The sequence below is a fragment of the Daucus carota genome, chromosome 7, assembly GCF_001625215.2.
Source record: "Daucus carota subsp. sativus chromosome 7, DH1 v3.0, whole genome shotgun sequence".
In the NCBI taxonomy this organism is placed as follows: Eukaryota; Viridiplantae; Streptophyta; class Magnoliopsida; order Apiales; family Apiaceae; genus Daucus; species Daucus carota.
In genome coordinates this window covers 37,709,833-37,730,184 of record NC_030387.2, presented here as the reverse complement: position 1 = coordinate 37,730,184, position 20,352 = coordinate 37,709,833, and the positions used below count along the sequence as shown (strand labels likewise).

General features: G+C 33.4%; 3 protein-coding genes, 1 long non-coding RNA gene and 1 pseudogene across 4 annotated transcripts; 2 read left to right on the top strand and 3 right to left on the bottom strand.

Annotated features, from left to right (window-relative positions):
- Window positions 1–661: 661 nt before the first annotated feature.
- On the top strand, window positions 662–2,566 carry LOC108194344 (S-adenosyl-L-methionine:benzoic acid/salicylic acid carboxyl methyltransferase 3). Its single transcript, XM_017361297.2, has 4 exons — window positions 662–815; window positions 1,059–1,466; window positions 1,552–1,806; window positions 2,108–2,566. The coding sequence occupies exons 1-4, from the start codon at window positions 741–743 to the stop codon at window positions 2,441–2,443; spliced, it is 1,074 nt and encodes a 357-aa protein (XP_017216786.1). The 5' UTR covers window positions 662–740; the 3' UTR covers window positions 2,444–2,566.
- Window positions 2,567–3,298: 732 nt separating this feature from the next.
- On the bottom strand, window positions 3,299–4,148 carry LOC108194998 (uncharacterized). The gene is made up of 3 exons (XR_010285298.1): window positions 4,013–4,148; window positions 3,816–3,936; window positions 3,299–3,721 (listed from the first exon to the last, which is right to left on the bottom strand). It is a non-coding gene; the product is annotated as an uncharacterized LOC108194998 (long non-coding RNA).
- A 1,336-nt stretch (window positions 4,149–5,484) lies between these two features.
- On the bottom strand, window positions 5,485–9,285 carry LOC108195477 (wax ester synthase/diacylglycerol acyltransferase 11). Its single transcript, XM_017362440.2, has 7 exons — window positions 8,864–9,285; window positions 7,833–8,426; window positions 7,416–7,482; window positions 7,117–7,241; window positions 6,434–6,643; window positions 6,190–6,327; window positions 5,485–5,869 (listed from the first exon to the last, which is right to left on the bottom strand). Exons 1-7 carry the CDS (start codon window positions 9,095–9,097, stop codon window positions 5,693–5,695), a joined length of 1,545 nt encoding a protein of 514 aa, XP_017217929.1. The 5' UTR covers window positions 9,098–9,285; the 3' UTR covers window positions 5,485–5,692.
- Window positions 9,286–12,255: 2,970 nt separating this feature from the next.
- Window positions 12,256–13,815, top strand: LOC135147841 (S-adenosyl-L-methionine:benzoic acid/salicylic acid carboxyl methyltransferase 1-like; annotated as a pseudogene).
- Window positions 13,816–13,888: 73 nt separating this feature from the next.
- LOC108194996 (uncharacterized) lies at window positions 13,889–14,635 on the bottom strand. The gene has a single exon (XM_017361931.1). It carries the CDS (start codon window positions 14,633–14,635, stop codon window positions 13,889–13,891), a length of 747 nt encoding a protein of 248 aa, XP_017217420.1.
- Window positions 14,636–20,352: the final 5,717 nt, after the last annotated feature.

Here is a 20,352-nt window from a genome sequence, read left to right as displayed (position 1 = left end):
TGCAGGTTGTAAGACTGGATTTAAACTGTCTTGGATTTTAAGTTAAAAAAATATACACTAAAATAATTTATTTGTCAAATATTTTTTTAATATTTTCATATGATGAATTATTATTATTTTTTCAACAAAAATTCTGTTGAATCTTTTTATTATCGTATTTTAGTGAATCGTTACTCTCTCCATCCCAAATTATATGTCTTCCTTCGGTTTTCAAGAAGTTAAGTTGACAAATTTTTGATTAAAAATTTAAGAAAAAAAGTTATATTACAAAATTGAAAGTTCTATCTTAAAATAGACCAAGTGCACTTTCAAATGATATAATATTTTTTTTAAAATTTTTTAAATTATGTAATATATATATTTCGTCAAAATATACTCTATTTGTCTCAATTGTATACGCTTCTTTTTCACTACTCGGCCTGTATTTTAAGCCTCTTAGAAAATATAGTTCTGTACCTTATTTTTAAAATTATTTTTTATTTAAAAAATTAAAATATGTACCGCGGTCCTCGGTAACTAATTTGAGTACTTCAAAGTAAAAGAAAACATGTACCACGTACGTAAGGAGGGAGTACTTAATACTACAAAACAAGTACCTATATTGAGTTTACCTTGGAGAGGCTGGGCAACTCTTTAAGCACCGGCCACCAGTTCATTAACTCTATAAATAGAGCAACATCATCGTATCAACCTCTACAACTCACAAGAAAATCTATTAGCAACAGAAAGCAAAAAAAAGAATGGAAGTGATCAACGTGCTTCACATGAATGGAGGATTAGGAGATGCTAGTTATGCAAACAACTCCCTTGTTCAAGTATGGACTCTCTCTCTCTCTCCCCCTCCCTCCCTCCCTCCCTCTCTCTCCCCCTCCCTCCCCCCCTCTCTCTCCCTCTCTATCTCTCCACCCCTTCCCCTCTACTCTCTCTCCCTCTCCCTCGCCCTCTCTCTCACTCTCTCCCTCTCTCTCAGTCTCTCTCCCTCCCCATTCTCTCTAGCTCTGCCATGTGTGTCGTTTATTATATGTAAATAGTTTCTCAACTTTATAATGTTTGAACAGGAAAAAGTGATATCCATGACAAGGCCAATACTAGAAGAAGCTGTGATTGATCTTTACTGCAACGCCACCTTCCCTGAAAAGCTATGCATCGCAGACCTGGGCTGCTCATCCGGACCAAACACACTGCTAGCCATTTCCGGGATCATGAAAACGGTGGACAAGATCCACAAACAAGGCGGCTTTCAGTCACCAGAGTTTCAGGTCTACTTGAATGATCTTCCACGGAACGATTTCAACTCCATTTTCAGGGCCTTGCCAAAATTCCAAGACCGATTGAAGGAACAGATGGGCTCTGCCTTTGGACCTTGTTTCTTCACTGGTGTCCCTGGCTCATTTTATGAGAGGCTGTTTCTTTCGAAAACTCTTCATTTCGTCCATTCTTCCTACAGTCTTCAATGGCTTTCTCAGGTACCAAAATTAAAGAACTATATGATTGTTGCTTTTAAGTTATGTTAATGGATTGGAACACTGACTAATTGAATCTCGAGCACAGGTTCCTGAACTGGAAGAGACTAACAAAGGGAATATCTACATGGCGAGTGCAAGCCCACCAAGCGTGCTTAAGGCATACCATCAACAATTTCAAACAGATTTCACAGCATTTCTCAACTGTCGCTCTGAGGAACTCGTTACAGGAGGCCGCATGGTCTTGACATTTCTAGGGAGAAAGAGTGACGATCCATCAAGCAAAGAATGTTGTTATATATGGGAGCTTTTATCCATGGCTCTCAGGGACATGGTTTCACAAGTATATATAATCTCAACTCCTTATACACATAATTTAATTTAGGCATGACCAAAAATCAAACTAATTTAAGAGTCTTTCTAGTGTGTCTGGGCACACGCTGACAACTACTTTTTAATTAGGTGGAAAATTTTGATTGGTGGGAAACTTTGTGCATGCAGGGGGCATCTTTATTAGTGGGAGATTATCGTGTGCCCAAAATCCGTTACTTTAAATAGTGTCCACCAAGTAATTCATATCATAGTACTAATAGCAACTTTTGGAATTAAGATGAATTAATGTATGCTTTCATAAATTGGTGCAGGGACTGATTGAAGAAAAGAAACTGGACGAGTTTAACATCCCTCAGTACACTCCATCTCCTAGAGAAGTGAAAGAGTTGGTGGAAAACGAAGGGTCTTTTTCCATTGATCGGCTGGAGGTGACTCGAGTGAACTGGAATGTTTATGAGAATGATGGTGATTACAATGTTACCCAGTGTATGAGAGCAGTCGCAGAGCCCTTACTAGTCAGTCAATTCGGAAAAACTTTGATGGACAAGATCTTCGAGAGGTACCGGGAGATTATTGCTGATAAAATCTCCAGAGAAACCACTCACTTCTACAACGTCACTGTTTCCATGACCAAAACTGTTATGTAATTCATGTAATATTCCTAAAAATTGGTACCTGGGTGATTAATGAAAAACCAGATAATAATACTGTAACATATATGTCGTCGTTTACTCTTATTTAAACGGCACCTGCCTGTGCAATTTCATTCAGTTCATTTCAAATTGCTCAAAACAAAATTTATATATTGATACTGAAAGTAATCATAGAGCATCTTTGACCACCTTTTCTAAGTGCTTGTTTTCTTCAGAAACATGCTTCTATTTCTATTGATCCGCTTGTGCAAAAAAGCGGAAACACTTATTGAATAGGAAGCACCGTCACCCAAAAAGACTGCCGAATCTGTGTCTGACAAAACCGACAAGGTGACTCGACTCGATTGAGTACGTATCCGATTCGTCATGTGACGAGTCGACACACCGACACGAGCGACACGTTAGCAACTCGCCCATAAAAAATTTAACCTTTTTACTATTTTACTTACTGAGTAGTGCTAGGTGCACAAAATTGTGTACAGAATTTTTGTACATAATGATGTGGCCATGAATGTGGTGGGTTTTAATCGGGTGGTTGATGTAAATACAGGGAGCTCATTCCAATTAAAACCCAACACATGTCATTATGTACAAAATTTTGTACACAATTATGTGGCCCAAGCATTTTCCTTACTTTAAACGTAAGTAACCTTTTAGAAGTTCAGACGAACAACCCATGACATTTTAATCTCGGAGATACACATATTCTGACACATAATTGCAGTGAGTACTGTAAGAGTTTGGAGGTAGGTTTACATTTTATAGGACAGTTAATATAAAAACTAGTATTGTTGCCCGCTCCGCTGGGCTATATAAAAGATTATATATAAGAAGAACATGCACAATACGTCTGATAACAAAAGATAACATAAGTTAATCCAAATACATATTTGGATAAAATTACAGACTGTTGTTTGTTAGTGCAGACACAAATAAAATTACACCCATGTACTCATGGACAGAGCAAAAGAGTTTTGCAGCCATTTTACTGTTTCTGAGTAACGGTTGATGAGTCTAAGTTGTCTTCTGTAGCGCCTTGAAGATGATAGTACGATGTTGTTGTTTCAGTTGGGCAAGTACTGGTAGATGCCCTTTGTTCTTCTGTTTTTCCTGAGTCCACTGTGTTACCCCGTTTGAATCACATGCAGATGTTTGTTGCCGAGTACAATTTAACATTCTTCTTAACGTTCTCATCACAAATTTGCAGCATGATTGTGAATGTTTGTCTGTAAACTGCCTCAACTGATTTGGAAAGAAAGCCGGAAGAGCTCCCTGGAATTGTTTTGAAGAAAAGAATTCTTTCAACAATCAAATTATTTGACAACAAAAACAAAACTTGTTATCTAAAGGGAAAAACAAATTTCACCTCCGGTATAACATCTCTAGCTCTGTAACCTATGAACCTATGAGGCTCGTAAACCTCACGATCACTGATTATAACATCCAATTTTCCAGTTTGATCGTAAGCCACCACATGAAGCCTAAATCTAAAATTGGAATAAACAACCATAACATTTTTATGACTGTTAAACATAGTTATATGAAGATCTGAAGAACCAATACCTTTTCTCGGCATGAGGAACTATCCTTGCACAAAAATCACAGTAGAAAGCAGCAAAGCAATGTAATATAGATAGTAATTAACTATTAATCGTCATAGATATGTATCGGTGATTGCAGTGAGTACTGTAAGAGTTTGGAGGTAGGTTTACATTTTATAGGACAGTTAATATAAAAAAGACTATACATGCATTCATAGAACAACTAGTACTTCACAAAAGTTGTTAGGATGTATTGCAAAAGACAAATGAAATATGTCGAGAGTAACTATATATTAATCTCAACTCCTTAAACACATAATTTAATTTGGTCACCAAGTATTTTATATCATATATAGTACTAAGAGCAACTTTTGGAATTAAGATGAATTAATGCATGCTTTCAGAATATGGTGCAGGGAGTGATAGAAGAGAAGAAACTGGATGAGTTTAACATCCCTCAGTACCTCCATCTCCTAGAGAAGTGAAGGAAATAGTGGAATCCGAAGGGTCTTTTTCCATTGATCGCCTGGAGGTGACTCGAGTGAACTGGAATGTTTATGAGAACGACGGTGATTACAATGTTACCCAGTGTATGAGAGCAGTAGCAGAGAGCCCTTACTAGTCAGTCAATTCGGAAAAACTTTGATGGACAAGATCTTCGAGAGGTACCGGGAAATTATTGCTGATAAAATCTCCAGAGAAACCACTCACTTTTACAATGTCATTGTTTCCATGACCAAATCTGTTATGCAGTTCATGTATTCTTAAGAACTGGTAGCTGTGTGATCAATGCAACATAAATAAACCAGATAATAATACTGTAACATATCAGTCGTTTTCTATCTTATTTAAACGGCACCTATGCCTATATATGCAATTTCATTCAGTTCATTTCAAGTTACTCAAAACAAAATTTATATATTGATCATTGAAAATAATCACAGTGCATGTATGACCACCACTTCTAAGAGCTTCTGTTTCTTTTTAAGTCTGACTTCTACTTTTATTGATCTGTTTTTTTAAAAAAAGAGAAACACTTCTCGAGAGAGAAGTACGAAGTCAAAAAATCTGGTCCATTTTCTTATAATTTCTACTTCCTTTCTATATTCTTTCTTATTACTACCAAACATTCCAAGTTAAATCACCTAAATAATCAACTTATTAAGTCACCTTCACTTAATAATTTTAATCACTTAAAAATCATTATATACTAATCATTTATAATCTATTTTTTTTACTTTAAATAATAAGTGAACTTTTTTCGAGTTCAAATTACTAACGACCCATAACATTTTAATCTCGTAGATCACGGAGGAACGGGTTCACATATTCTGAAACATAATTGCAGTGACTAAGACTTGGGAGTTAGGTTTACATGTTATAGGACAATTAATATAAAATGGACTTTATATACATGCATTAATAGAACAACTAGTACTTCACATTAAATTGGACAATACATGCATTAATAGAACAACTAGTACTTCACAAAAGTTGTTAGGATGTTTATTGTAAAAGACAAATAAAAATTATATAGAGAACAGTTTTATTTTACAAATAATTAACTATAAAACTTAAATGATTCTTTCCTCAGACCTACACATCGGCTGAGTCCACATTATTAATACATCATCATCACACTTGAGTTATTTTGAATAAATTCAACATGTAGATATAGTAAGCCTTAAGTATACTTTGATGCTTAGTCCTCTTTTTTCACCCGGACGGCCAGTCCTCTTTCTATCACAGCATTCTTAATGAGTTCAAGTGATGCCTCAAACTCGGCCGAAAGTGTTCTGTAATCCGGTATCACATCTGGATCAACGGTTAACACAAGTATCATTTTATCTGCATAGCTCTGGCAATGTACTGTCAGTGCCTGTTCCAACATAATTAAGACAGTGTTAATGTGCGTTTAGATATGTTGATGACAAAATTATGCTCCCTCCGTCCCCTGAATTGTATGCAATAGGGACGTGACACGCACTTTAATGTTATTGTAAGGTATACTTCTATAACTTATATTTATGATTTTCTTATTCTGAATAAAAAATTGATATTCAAATTTTTACTTGTAAAAAGAAAATTTTAGAAATAAGTTATAGAACTAATATTTTATAGGAACATTAAAGTGTGTGCGCAGAGCTGTGAAAAAAAAAACGTATAGAAATAAGTGGGACGGGGGGAATATGTTCTTACTTGTGGATGTCCGAAAACACTAGGAGCAATGAAAGACACGTGATGGCCGTAGAAACTAATCTCTTCTCTCGGACCAACCACATTTGAGAAGGCCATGGTTGTGTTGGATATAATTTTGTGCATCATTGCAGCATATTGCTGTTCGTAAACAATGAAAGTCAAGTAAGATCTTGTACAAATAGTAACGGATTCAGTGTACAGAATGTATGAAAACGAGCTTCAAGATCAATTCAGCTCTCATTACCTCAAACCCCAAGTACTTAAGTACAAATCGACTCATAAAAATAGAGCACATAGCTTCAAACGAAAGCTTCTTTCGATCAACACTGGCCTTGGCCTTGCGAACATAATCTAAAGGATCATCTTGCAAAGCAATGGTCACTGGAAGTAGAATTGAAGCTAATTTGTTACCCCACTTCACTTCTGACGTCCGTTCCTTCATCTCAGCCAAGGACTGTTTCCATATAAAGAACATTGGTAGATATTCTTAGGGTATGTTTTGCAGGGCTTATAAGTCCATCTTCTGGTTTTAGAAGTCAGAAATAGCTTATTGTATGACGAATTTATAAGTCAATTTCCGACTTATAAATCAAAGTCTGAGAAGTTGAAAATCCTAACATCTTTTAGAAACTTATTTTTATTTTTGATTGATTTTACAAATATGTAGAGGATTATTTTAAAAGATAATTTATAATAATTTATTATTATTATTATTATTATTATTATTATTATTATTATTATTATTAATTTTATACCAAGTAAGTTGTAAACACCAAAAAAATTATTTAAACACATAAGAAAAAATTACTTCTAACTTATAATTAACTTGTCACTGATAAGTAACGAGGCGTGTTTAAAATTACAGCTGACGGGCCTTAATCTTTTACATATTAAGAACTAAACATCTTAAGCATCATGTGAGTTTACCTCAATCACTGTGGACTGTCGTCTAAGATTATACATTAAAGTTGATCTCAAACGAATCTTCGCAGGCAGATTGTTCTCTTCTTTGCTTGCCTTGTGTTGTTGCTTATATCCATCACTTCTTGATGCTAAACAAAACCATGCACACTGTATTAAAAAAACTGACAAGTCGCTTGATAAACTTGAAGAAAGAAATATTCAAATAAAGTTCAGATTAATATTGCCTGATCTGACCGATTTTTTTTTTTTTTTTTTTTTTTGAATATGAGACCTGATCAGACGGATTAGTTGACTGAACTAACCGTATTTTTCATTGAGATAACGAGATATGCTAGCCATTGTTATTCCCAGTAGAACATCATTGATTGTCTGAAAGATCATCAACAATGTGTTAGTAAGTTTTAACTAAAGTCTGTAGCACAGACTAATGTTGTAAAACTAACAGCTTATCTACTGCTCCCTCCGTCCCTAAATACATTTCCATATTTAAATTTTGACCGGTCAAATTGACTATACTTTGACTCAAAAACATGTATTATATAATTGAAAAAATTAATAAAAAGTATCATTAAAAAATATTTTTAGTCTATTTTAATATGCTTTTGAATTTTAAAAATAATGAATAGAAAATTTGTAATGTTTAATAAAAATATTGGTCAATTTGACTACTTGAAAACCAAAATGAACATGTAAAAGAGGACCGAGGGAGTATGTCATACCGCGTTCATTGCAGATTTCACTAGCTTTATATCATCTAAACTAACAATTCTGTGCAGAATTCTCTTACGACGCGTGAATCTGGCATCCTCTGGAGTACGTAATTTGATCGGATTGTCTGTGTCTTTCAGGAAGAAAGCAGTCGCAGCAAAGTTCACGGCATCCACAAAAGTGTTGAAAAGCATCATGATCAGGGTCCAAATTGTGCATAAAATCCCCCAAAAACCATTACAGTTATTATTCAACAAGCTTGTTTGCCTTCTGGTCTTCGGAACACTAGGCATTGATTCGAGGTCAGAAGCTTTTCTGGTACTAGCCAGAAAAAGAGACATGATAGAAATTCCATCCCCGATAGAATGATGAAGCTTAAGTACTGCAGTTGCATTAGCATCCGACGTCTTGACGTTCAAAATATGAAGCTCCCATAACGGCTTTGCATAATCGAATCTCGTGGAAGTGAGATCTGATATGTATTCTTCAACAAAGTCATCAGCCAACTCCATATTAGGATTCAGATCCGGAGTAAACACATGCTCATGTATGTCTACTTCTGTTCTTCTCCAACTCATTCGGCCACCATTCTCATCATCAGTCACCTGCAAATAAAAGTTATACAAATTAGCAAATAAATTAAATAGTTTGCAAGCAAAATCTGTGCAGGCAAATAATTTTGCAAAATACTTTTTGGTTCATTTCTGTAACCAATAAGTTACTTATAAGCGCACAAGCTACTATCGCCTCATCTGTCCCATTTAATTCTATATTTTTTTTTACGGCTCGACACGTATTTCAATGCTCCTTTAAGGTATAGTTTTGTTACTCATTTTTAAGATATTTTTTTTAGGAGAATAATTTAGATGTTAAATTTTATTATTCTCCTAAAAAAGAAAATCTTAAAAATGAGTTACAGAATTATACTTTACGGAAGCATTAAAGTGCGTGACGCTCCTCCGTCCTCCAATGTATACTACTCTGGGGGACGGAGGTAGTAGTGAGTAACTTATGAGTAGCAAATGGAGATTGCTTTGCTTACAAGCAAACTGGAGAAACGAGGATGCTGTGCAGAAGAATTCATAAGCCCATATTTCACAGTGTTAGCATCGATCAGCGTTTTGGATCCCAACACAATTAGGACTGAAAGGTTGAGTTGCGGTGACTGAAACAATCGGGCAGATGGGCTTAACGGCTCGTCCTCCATGGTGGTACCCTCGTGATCACCAGCACTAATGTTCCTGGTGATGATGGGTTCTATAAACTTTTCACTCATGTATCCTGGTGAACTGAGATCTATATGTATATTCAAAGGAGTGAATGGGTTGCGAAATATGTAATATGTTGGCAGAAATATATAGGCGCTGCTCAGCAGTCAGCAGTATACTCAGTATTAAGTTTAAGAGATCAATTGCATATTTGCATTCACGAAGCTTTTAATTGATTCAACTGCATGCCGCAAGCTTTAATTAACGAGTCTTTTCTCTTTTGTACAAGAGTACAAACAGGATTTATGACATATTGTACACCTTATATTATTACAATATATAATGCCATATACGTGGAATATCAGGCTTCACATTCCTGTAATTCGGATCTTTTGAGATCTTAAAAGATGGTTCACGAGGATTTCGAATCATTCATGAATTTTGTCTATTCTAAACTCATATGATATTTGATTGTAAAAAATAAAATTCCAAATCCTCAAGATACTGAACCCATCCAGACATTTGGTTGCGATGTATATAGGTTTTTGATGTTCAAAGAGTACTGTGGCTATGCGACGGAGGTATGAGAATGAATTTTATTTTTGTATTTTTGTCTTCTATTTAGGTAATTAAATATTAATATTTAATAGAAGAATATAAGTGGTGCAAAATATATAATAATAACAATTTTATTAATATAAATTAATAACTTATTTTTTAAAAAAAATAAATATATTAATTACAACACTTGATCAAATATATTGATACAGATACACCTATCGCCTGGAGAAACGAGGATGCTTGGCAAAAGAAATCATAAGCCCATGTTTCCTGATGGACAAATAACATCAGTCATCGGTATCAATCACTCTACTAGTGGATTGGCTCTAGATCTCAAAAAATCCGATCAGATGTGACCCATTCCTACTGCTTCTGTTTTTGACTTACTCCCTCCACCCCACCCCAAATTAGATGAACTAGTTGACTTTGACACGTAACTTAAGATGCATTGATCGTATAGTTTTGAAATTTATTTTTTTAATTTTTCTTTTGTAAATGAAAATTTCATATTTAAATTTTTATTTTTATTTTATTTTAAACAAACAATCACTTTTTTTAAGGTTGTCTAAAGGCCTCACTACGTGTGGACAAGTCTTTCTCGTTTCAGCTGGGTAGATCAGATCAGAGACATCGGGCTATTAATATTTGTACTACAAAATTAAATTTGGGTGTGAGGATGTCCTTTATCTCGATTTAAAAAATCGATATATTAGTTTTATTATTACAAGTTACTAGTTTTATGATTAATTAATAAATTTCTTTCTATATATATATAATTATTTAAATAGAATTCAAATTAAAATACAAATTAATAATTTGATCTAAACTTTTAGATGTATTTAATGTAATGATCCAGGAAAGTTACACAACTAAAATACACCCGCATAATTCTTTTTATTATTAATTTGATAGTTTTTATCAATAAATAATTTGTTTTGAAATCTGACTTACATATCTTTAGTTTTATTTCAATACAAATCTCCTTAAAATACAACATACAACCTAAAATAGAAAAAATTAAACCATATTAAAATATAACATATATGGTATACTAATAATTCAACACTTAAAATTTGAACAAAACAGTTGACCTTCAAACCAGATTTTATATCAGAGTAATTTTGATTAATTATTATTTTGTTGTAGAATAATGTTGAAATTTTCTGATTTTCATTGATTTTTGAAATTAAAAAATTGCATAATTTCATTTCAATATACTAATTAAATTTTTTAATTACATTTCATGAAAAAAATTAAATATTATACTCCGTATATATAATGGTATTTAACGGAACTCTATCTAAACTGACATTTATTAATTTGATATAATTTTATAAAATGATTATATTAAAAGTGATAAATAAATTAACTTTATAAAATATTAATATATACATATATATTAGTTAAATTAATGAAAGGAACGATTAACTTAGATTAAACTACTTTTTTATAAGACAATATTTACGATATGCTCGTGGGATTGTGGAATTCTTTCATATTCTGTTTCACTTGCGCACCTCGGCCAACTAATATACGTTTTAATAAAGGGTTAATTATCAAGTTGGTCACTGAAGTGGGCTTAATGTATCAAGTTGGTCACTGAACTCAAAACGGTATCAAGATGGTCACTGAAGTGGCCATAAATATCAAACAAGTACTTTAAAATATAAGTTCAAGTAGAAAAAATATTATTTATAAGGTTTTACACATTATTTTTGAATGTTATCTAAACCAAGTAAAAGATTATGACTTCTAATATTTATGATAATAAATTTAGATTTTATCAAGTTTATTTATTATTTATATTTTATTATATAGTTATTTTTTGTTTTAATTAAAAATAAATAATAAATAAACTTGATAAAATCTAAATTTATTATCATAAATATTAGAAGTCATAACCTTTTACTTGGTTTTGGTAACATACAAAAATAATGTGTAAAACTTTATAAATAATATTTTTTCTATTTGAACTTATATTTCAAGGTACCTATTTGATATTTATGGCCACTTAAGTGACCATCTTGATACCGTTTTGAGTTCAGTGACCAATTTGATACATTAAGCCCACTTCAGTGACCAATTAGATAATTAACCCTTTTAATAAATCTTAAAGGGTTATTTATTGATTAAAAAGTTATTTATTGATAAAATAAAAGATGAATTAATATTTTTTATTAATCAAGGTAAATAAGTGGTTAATGAATTAGAGTAATATATTACTTAAGGGTTTGTATAATTTCATTTTCGAAATTTTTGTTGTTAGACTTTTTAAGATATACTCAAGTTACTAATTTCTTTCAAAAATATGGTACAACCATATATGAAACCTAAATGCAACCCGCCTAAATTGAAAGTCAACCGACCTGAACTAACATTACAAGTTACAACCAGACAACCACATTTACAATTTTGATTGTATTTTTTCAAAATAGTTCAAAATACGAATATTTTTACAGAATTTTCTTTTCTTTTTTTTGGTTAGGAGGATATTACGATTTTAGTAAACAGGATTTTCACAGAAGCATTCACATAACATAACTATCATATAGTTATGTGTATCATCGTAGACTTTGGTAGTTGAATCATTTTAAAGCATCCACTTGAAATATGAATCTCTGCAAGTAAGTGGTCGATTTTGTAAAAATTGACATTTGGTCTACACATGAAAGGAGGAATCGGGGATTCAACTTATGCAAAGTTGGAGTATGAATTTATTTTATTTTTTCTATATACAATTAGGCATAACTTAAATTTCACTCTTTCTGTGTAAAATGGAGTGAATGTTTACACATAATAAGATTATGATAACCGTCCTCTTAACATAACGAGATTTTAGGAGAACTGGTTGTATCTACGACAAGGCCAATATTGGAAGAAGCTGTGAGTGATCTATGCCGCAGTGCCACCTTCCCCGAAATGCCATGCATTGCAGACCTGGGCTGTACTTGCATCCGGACCAAATGCATTGCTGGCCGTGTTGGGGATTATGGAAGCCGTGGACAAAATATGTGAGAAATCAGCTTTCAGTCACCAGAGTTTCATCAGGTGTATTTGAATGATCTTCCTGGAACTGATTTTAACACTCTTTCCAGGGCCTTGACACAATTTTAAGACAAATTGAAGGAACAGATGTGCCTGGGCTTTGGACCTTGTTTCTTCACAGGCGTCCCTGGGTCGTTTTATCGTAGACTGTTCTTTAAAAACTCTACATTTTGTCCATTCCTCCTACAGTCTGCAGTGGCTATCCGAAGCACCTAAACTTGAAGTAAATTTTGTAGACAAGTAAATTTTGATCATCAAAGGGAATATTTACATTGCAACTACAAGCCCGCCGAGTGTGATCAAAGCATACCATCATCAATTTCAAAATAATTCCTCAGCATTTCTCAAATGACCTTCGGAGGAAATGGTTACAGGAGGGCGCATGGTTTTGACAATATTAGGAAGAAGCAGTGATGATTCAACAAGGAAAGAATGTTAGTAATCGTTAAATGACCAATTCTTCTAAAACGTCAAGGCGTTGGAAAGATGGCTTAGCAGAATCATGCCCCTCACTCAAAAGCCCAATTTTGAGTCTGAGTGATTACATTGAGTTTTTGGGAGAACGGGTCACTTAACAATTATACATGGATTTTACAAATTAAATTGAATAAATTTTCACCTCTTGCAGGGATTGATAGAAGAAAAGAAATTGGATGAATTTAATATCCCTCACTACAATCCATCTCCTTTCCTCAAGTGAACTGGAATGTCTATGAGAACCATGGCGCCTACAATATTACCAAGCGTATAAGATCAGTCGCAGAATCATTTTGGAGATGCCATAATGTACAAGCTTTTTCAAAGGTACCGGGAGATTATTGCTGAATCAATCTCTAATGAAACCACTCAGTTTGTCGCTGTCCTGTTACCGTGACCAAAAGGGTCATGTAACAATTGGGCAATCCATTGTAAATTCTAACATCCTCGACCAAAAGGGTTATATAACAATTGGAAAATCAACCGCAAATTCTACCATTAGAACCATTTTGGTATCATTAGAATGATATTTCTTCGATGTTTATCCAGGACTATAATGTGATTACAAAAGGATTTCTTAGTAATTAGCAGTTGCTTGCTTCTTGTTAATTATCCAACTAGTTTTCCTGAATAACAAGCTTCACAAATCACATGTCTTAAAAATTATGTTCTGTTCTACTAAATCTCGGGATGAGCAATCCAACTAGTCTCAACTCTCAAACATATAGAACTGTTGTTAATTATTTCTAAACTAGTTGAAAACAACCCTGATCCTGTCAAATATGAGGAACAATGGAAAATTGCTCCTGCTTGTGAAACATAAGCTGCTTCTCTATGTAAGCTTCAATTGCACGCTGGAACTCCTCATTACTCAGCTCCTCCACAATCTCCGCTTTGCTTTCGCCTGATCTTTCACTCTTCGCGCACACATCGCTCTCTGATCGACGCAGCTCTGCCCCAGGCTTCTCCGAAAACTCTGTTTTCAAATTCTCTGATTCGCTTCTCTGAAACACTTTGCATTTCAAAATAGAAACTTCTGGCATTAAGTCAGCTTCAACGAGCATCTCGCAACTTGAATCAGAACGCGCAGTATTGATTTCGCCTACAATCTGCTTGTCTTGATAAACTGTCTCTTCCTCTGATACAATTGCGCAATTCTCAGCCTCTGACTCCACTCCGAGTTCTATGTTTTCTGTGAAGTCTGTGTACAGATTTATGTCTGGTTTTCCGGACGTAGAGGGGATACGTTGGCCCGAATTTACGACGAGTATGAGGACGATGACATTGCTTAGTACGAAGATGAACAGAGGACTGATGATAATTGAGATTAATTGTGTGATGTAATGTGTAGAGATTTTGAGGATGGAGGGAATTCGAGTTGAAATCCAGGAAATTAAGAAGAGTAGGAGGCAGAATTCGAAAATTCGGAACAATTTGGTGAGGTTTGGGAGACGACGGTATCTCAGCATTGCGGTTTGCTTCTCAGTTTTCAGATTATCGAAGTCGAAAGCAAAGGGTTCCATCGGAAAATAAGTAGGAGTTTATGGAACAGGGCAGAAAAGTTTGCTTTTCAGGACTGGGGAGTGTGGTTTGCATGAACATACAAATGCTCAGCCATGGTTTTTTTATATAGAGAGGCTGGTACCGAGGCAAATATTTATGCTAGCGGAGAACGGATACTCTAGAAAACGATCTAAAATGAATTAACTAGTCGAGGAACGGATACTCTTGAAACCGATCTAAAATGAATTAACTAGTGGAGGGACGGATATTTTAAGAAACGAGTCTAGTATAAATTAATCATGGAGCATACGATATTTCACGAAAACGATTTGAAAATAGTTAATGACGGACAGAACGGATATCTTTAAATAACTGAATTCTGAAATAACGTAAGAACGAAATAGTTATATGTTAATAATCTTTTAATAAACATTTCATATCATGTCTATATTTTTATAATATTTTTATAATTTTTATAAGTTCAGTCGAGACTGTCGAAATTATATTATCCCTCCTATTTTTTCAATTACATTAAAATTTTAGCATAGTAGATGGGACTTGGAAGATAAAGCAGTGAAGTGGGAAAAAAAAAAGGTGGCAATGGGGGCCAAATCAAATAAGTTGAGAGTGATAATCTGATGTTGGATTATTCATATTTAACCAAACGAAAAAGAGTGGGGACTACTTTCCGGCGCCGGTCGGATAAAGCTTGGTATTATATAGTGACGATCATGTATTATAGTGATTAATTTACAAATGGTATGTATTTTATTATTTATGTCCAGAAAAATTCAATCATATTACAATAATTTAACCTAAAACAAATCAAATTATTTCGGTGACGCACTTCATGGCTCATTCTCCCACAAACTAGCCCACACAATTTAATTAATTAATATGCTGGAAGACACACCAGGCTATTTTGTGTTGAGCGGAAATAGTGTTCTAAAAATTTCAGTTATTAAAAAAAATTGATTAATTTTATAAAATATTTTAATAATTTATCGAATATACTTTGATCTGACTAAAATTTTGAATTATCGGAAAAATATGTGATATCATCTGCGGGTCAATCGGTTGGTTCCAATTTCCTATTTCTACTACCATGAGCATATTAAACTTATTTTTTACAGATTATCTAAGCTAGTTTAGAAAATAACCTATTTTGTTTTAGTATTTTATTTGAAATATATAAAAGTATATAGTGAAGCGAAAGCGTATGCGAAGAAATTGTCAGAGATTTGATTGTGTTTTCACGTGGGTTGGCATCATCGGTTTAAACTTTCAAACGCCCCGAATGGTAAGTATTTATGAATTTCATGCAATTATGCAACAGTGTTGCCAGCAAATTATTAATGTCAAAATCGATGCAATTAGAGGACTGAATGAATAGGCAAAAGTAACCGAATAATCCGGAATCGATCAAGGCTTGCACTGAAATATGTGCCTGTTTGGCCAAGAGAAGCAGAAGCTACTTCTGGCTTCTGCTTGACCCGTTTGTGCAAAAAAGTAGAAGCACTTTTAAGAAGCCAAGAATGCTAGCTTCTCTCTCACAGCTTCTGCTTCTTTTCCAAACACTTTATTAACTTATTTACTTCTCACTTCTACTCCACTTCTTTACTATAAGCAAGAAGTCACTTCTTTTAAGCTAACCCAAACGGCCCCATAATAAAAACAGAACAGTACATGCAGAAGAATCCATACTATATAAAGCCATGGTGGGAAACACAGATTTGAATTTTCTGAGGAGGATCCTCCGACCACATTCCACATCCAGCGTTACTAGTCTTATGATTATTTTTTTTCATTTATTATATACGGTATGAGTTTAAAACGCTTTAAATCACGTTTGTTAGGCGAGAAAAATTTAGAAAATGTTCAAATATTTTGTCACCGGAATTAAATCACACTTGTTAAGAGAATAATGCACGCATAAATAATGTACACCATCACACTTGTCGTGAGAATTAAGGTTTTTACGAAAATGATGAAGATAAAATCAAGAGATACAGGAACACAGTAGTTTTCTAAAAATATCTAATTTATTAATAAACTTCGATAAACTCTTACTCTCTCCGTTTCAAATTAGATGTCCACTTTTAAAAAAACACACAGTTTTTTCAAGAAAAGAAAAATGGATAGTCACAAATTAATTGCATTAAATGAGCATAATATGTGGTGTGAGATTGATCTGGGAAATATAAATAAGAGATGCGTGGACTAGAATTGATTTTGAAAATATGATTTTGCATTGAAAGTTAAAGTGGACAAGTAATTTGAAACAATTTTTTTTTTGAAAGTAGACATCTAAATTGAAACGGAAGGAGTATAAAAATTTGATCGATCTATCAATTACACTCTTATTTGATTAAAATTTCTCATGTATTCAAAAAACTCTCTAATAACCTTTTTATATAATTTTAATTAATAAATCAATCGATTAGTTCTGATTCCCGATACAGGAGAAGAGTAACACTCGATGGTGAGCCTCTATCCTATGATAGTGCAGCAGGAGCTACGAGTTCACGTGAGTTTCTATTTAAGTCCCCTCCGCCCATCCTCACCTACTTTACCATTCAATCCATAAAAGTCACACTACTCAATTGTTACATCATTATTTCATCTCGTCAAGCAACTCACCCGGCTTTTGTTGATTTACTTATAGTTAGCAGCGGAATACTATTTATGTTTTTACAATGTACTCTAACATAATGCTGCATAGTGTTTGATGTGAATGATCGAAGCCTTGTCACAAAATATATATCACCCATTTTTTCAAATAAACACAATGGAAATATAGCAACAAGAGGATTTGGAGAGAGCTGGCCAGCTAGTTGGAACTTTGAGAAAGGCTATGCCTACGTGCCTTTTAGTGTATGATATCTGGTTCGATTCTCGTTCATCCAGAACCGGTCTAAGTTACGACCTCAACTATTTTCAAAAATTAGTAATAAAAAAGATTTAATATAAGTTGAAGCATTCCTCCAATATTTAACAATAAACTTTTAAGTTTCGATTATTTAAAGAGTCTAATTCCGATACTGTATACAGGTACATTTGTAGTTGCATGGTGCAAGTATGGGTGCACAGCAAATTAAAAACTGAATGTAATATGCATGTACGGGAAGATAAATGGTCGAGGGTGCAGTAGTACTTTATGTTGTACACTTTCAACTTTGGTTGGTACTTTCTGGAAACCTAAGATTTCAAGTTGAACCTACGGTCTGCGTTTATTTCTCCCGAACCACCTTTAATAATAAAATACTAAATAAAATCCGAATTCACATTAGACTATTAATATACTGTATCCTAATAGTTTTGGTTCGATCAAATCCATTTCCGGATCAAAAATGGATCCACGTTCATTTCTGAGAAATAATTTTGTCATATCCGAATATTTGGCATGCTTGATCTCTAATATCAATATATATCATGTAAGTGATCAATTTCTTAAACTCTCGTGATGTTGAGAGGAGTTGCATTTTACTCCCTCCGTCCCTATTTATCTGTCCACTTTGGAAGTAAAAATTTGTCCCTATTTATCTGTCCATTTATACTTTCAAAACTAATTTAATGATAGTTTTTCAAATATATCTCCATAATTTCAATTTTCAAGGCTTGACTTATTTAAAACTTGGCTGAATTCATGTTTTCAAGACATAAAGTAGGGGTATTCCACCATTTTCAAGATATTAATTAGAGGTATTTAATGAAAAAGTTCATACAATCAATTATTCCTTGGTATGTGTTTTTTTTTCCAAAATGGACAGATAAAAAGGGACGGAGGGAGTAATAAAATCATTAATACTAACTTTTTAACACATACATAGAAATTATGTCATGTATAATCAGTCGCTAGTTGGGAATTAGATGAATAACATAAAGTACTAGGGGCACGAAAATGAGGAGGATCTGATACTTGTTCACGTGTGGTAACTTGATTCATTCACTCAGCGAGCCTATGGGCTACGGTTGTTTGTATGTGTTTCTGAAACACCCCAGGCCAGGCCCAGTCTTGACCAGTTCCCATGAGTTTAGGCTATTAGGTGAGCAGGTACTTTTAGTAGTTTAGATTCAGAGGAAATGTGTGTGTGGAGGACTAGAAGTACTGATCATCACTTGCTACTTACGTGCTGTTATATCCCATGAACAGAGAAGATGAGCCATGCTCCTATTTGCACAGATTGTCTATTCTTTTTTCTTTGACTCTCTGTCTCCTACTCCCTAGCTGGTTTGACACCAGTGATTGTTGATCGACAAAAGATTATCAATACATATGAAAACTTAGTTAGAGTTAATTTATATGTGATATAAATAAAAAATATATTGAAATTATTTAAAAAAAATCGAAGAGGCATTCCTTTTATCTATAATTTCACCCAACCTCTGATATTAACTACTCTCTCTTGTTTTTTATTATTTGATATTCTGACTTTTGGCTCACATCTTTAAATGAGTTGACCGGATAGTAGAAATTATTATTTTTGATTGATTTTTTTTGTAAATTAAAATTTTGATCATATATTTTTATTCAAAAAAAAATTAAAAATAATATTTTTAACTACTTGGTCAAAGCACTTAGAAGTAGGGGCGAGCAGGAAAAACCGAAACCGAAAAAAAACCCTAAAAAAACCGAATAACCACACCGAAAAAAACCAAACCGCAAATAAAACCGAGAATAACCGAGATAAAAAACCGAAATTAGTGGTGCGGTTTTATTTTAGGTTTTATGCTAAAACCGCACCGAAATTAACCGAACCGAAATATATATATATATATATATATATATATATATATATATATATATATATATTAATTATAATAATAAAGCACCTTAGTCATTTTTAAACTTCACATCTAATTTTATATGGATGTTCTTCTTCCATACTTGCTAAGTCACTTAAATAACTGGGCACCCAAATATTTGGAGGAGCGCTTGATCGAAAACTAGGGCAATTGTGATTTGCCACAAAGCAGAAATATTTCTGTTGTTAATCTGCTAATCAAATTTTATTATGAAACCTATTCTACTTTTTTTATTTATGTACTTTTTGAAAACTTTTTATTTGAATTTCATGATTAGTTGTTTTTGAATAATTTTATTGACTTGACATCATCTAATTTCTTGTCAAAATATGTATGTTTTAGTTTTTATTGTATATTAAAGTTTTTTAGATGAAAGTATGTAATGTTTCCTATATCCTCATACAGAAACAATAGTAAATAGTAACCGAACATATTGTACATATTCATGAAAATTTTATATTTTTTTTAAAAAATCATTATGCACAAGAGTAGCAAATAATAGTGGAAAAACCGAAAAAAAAACCGCAACCGACTAATGGTTAACCGCAACCGGAAAACCGTTTTAATTGGTGCGGTTACGGTTAATGATGATTAACCGAACCGAACCGCACTCATCGGTTTGGTAACGGTTAATGTCCGCAACCGCACCAAACCGCACCATGCACACCCCTACTTAGAAGTATGTGTCCAAAATAAAAGCGTCAAATATTAAAAAACAGAGGGAGTATATTTTTTGAATTAAAAATTTGTTAAAAATTTCACATCATTTCTTGTCGTCACATCTTTCATTTATAACAACCTAAAAAATAATCATCTATTTAGATTAGCCCAATCATATATCTTGTAATAATATTTTTCAATATCCACTAGCTCAAAAATGAGCTCTAAATTAAAATTACTCCCTCCATCTCATTTTAAGTGTCCATTTTGC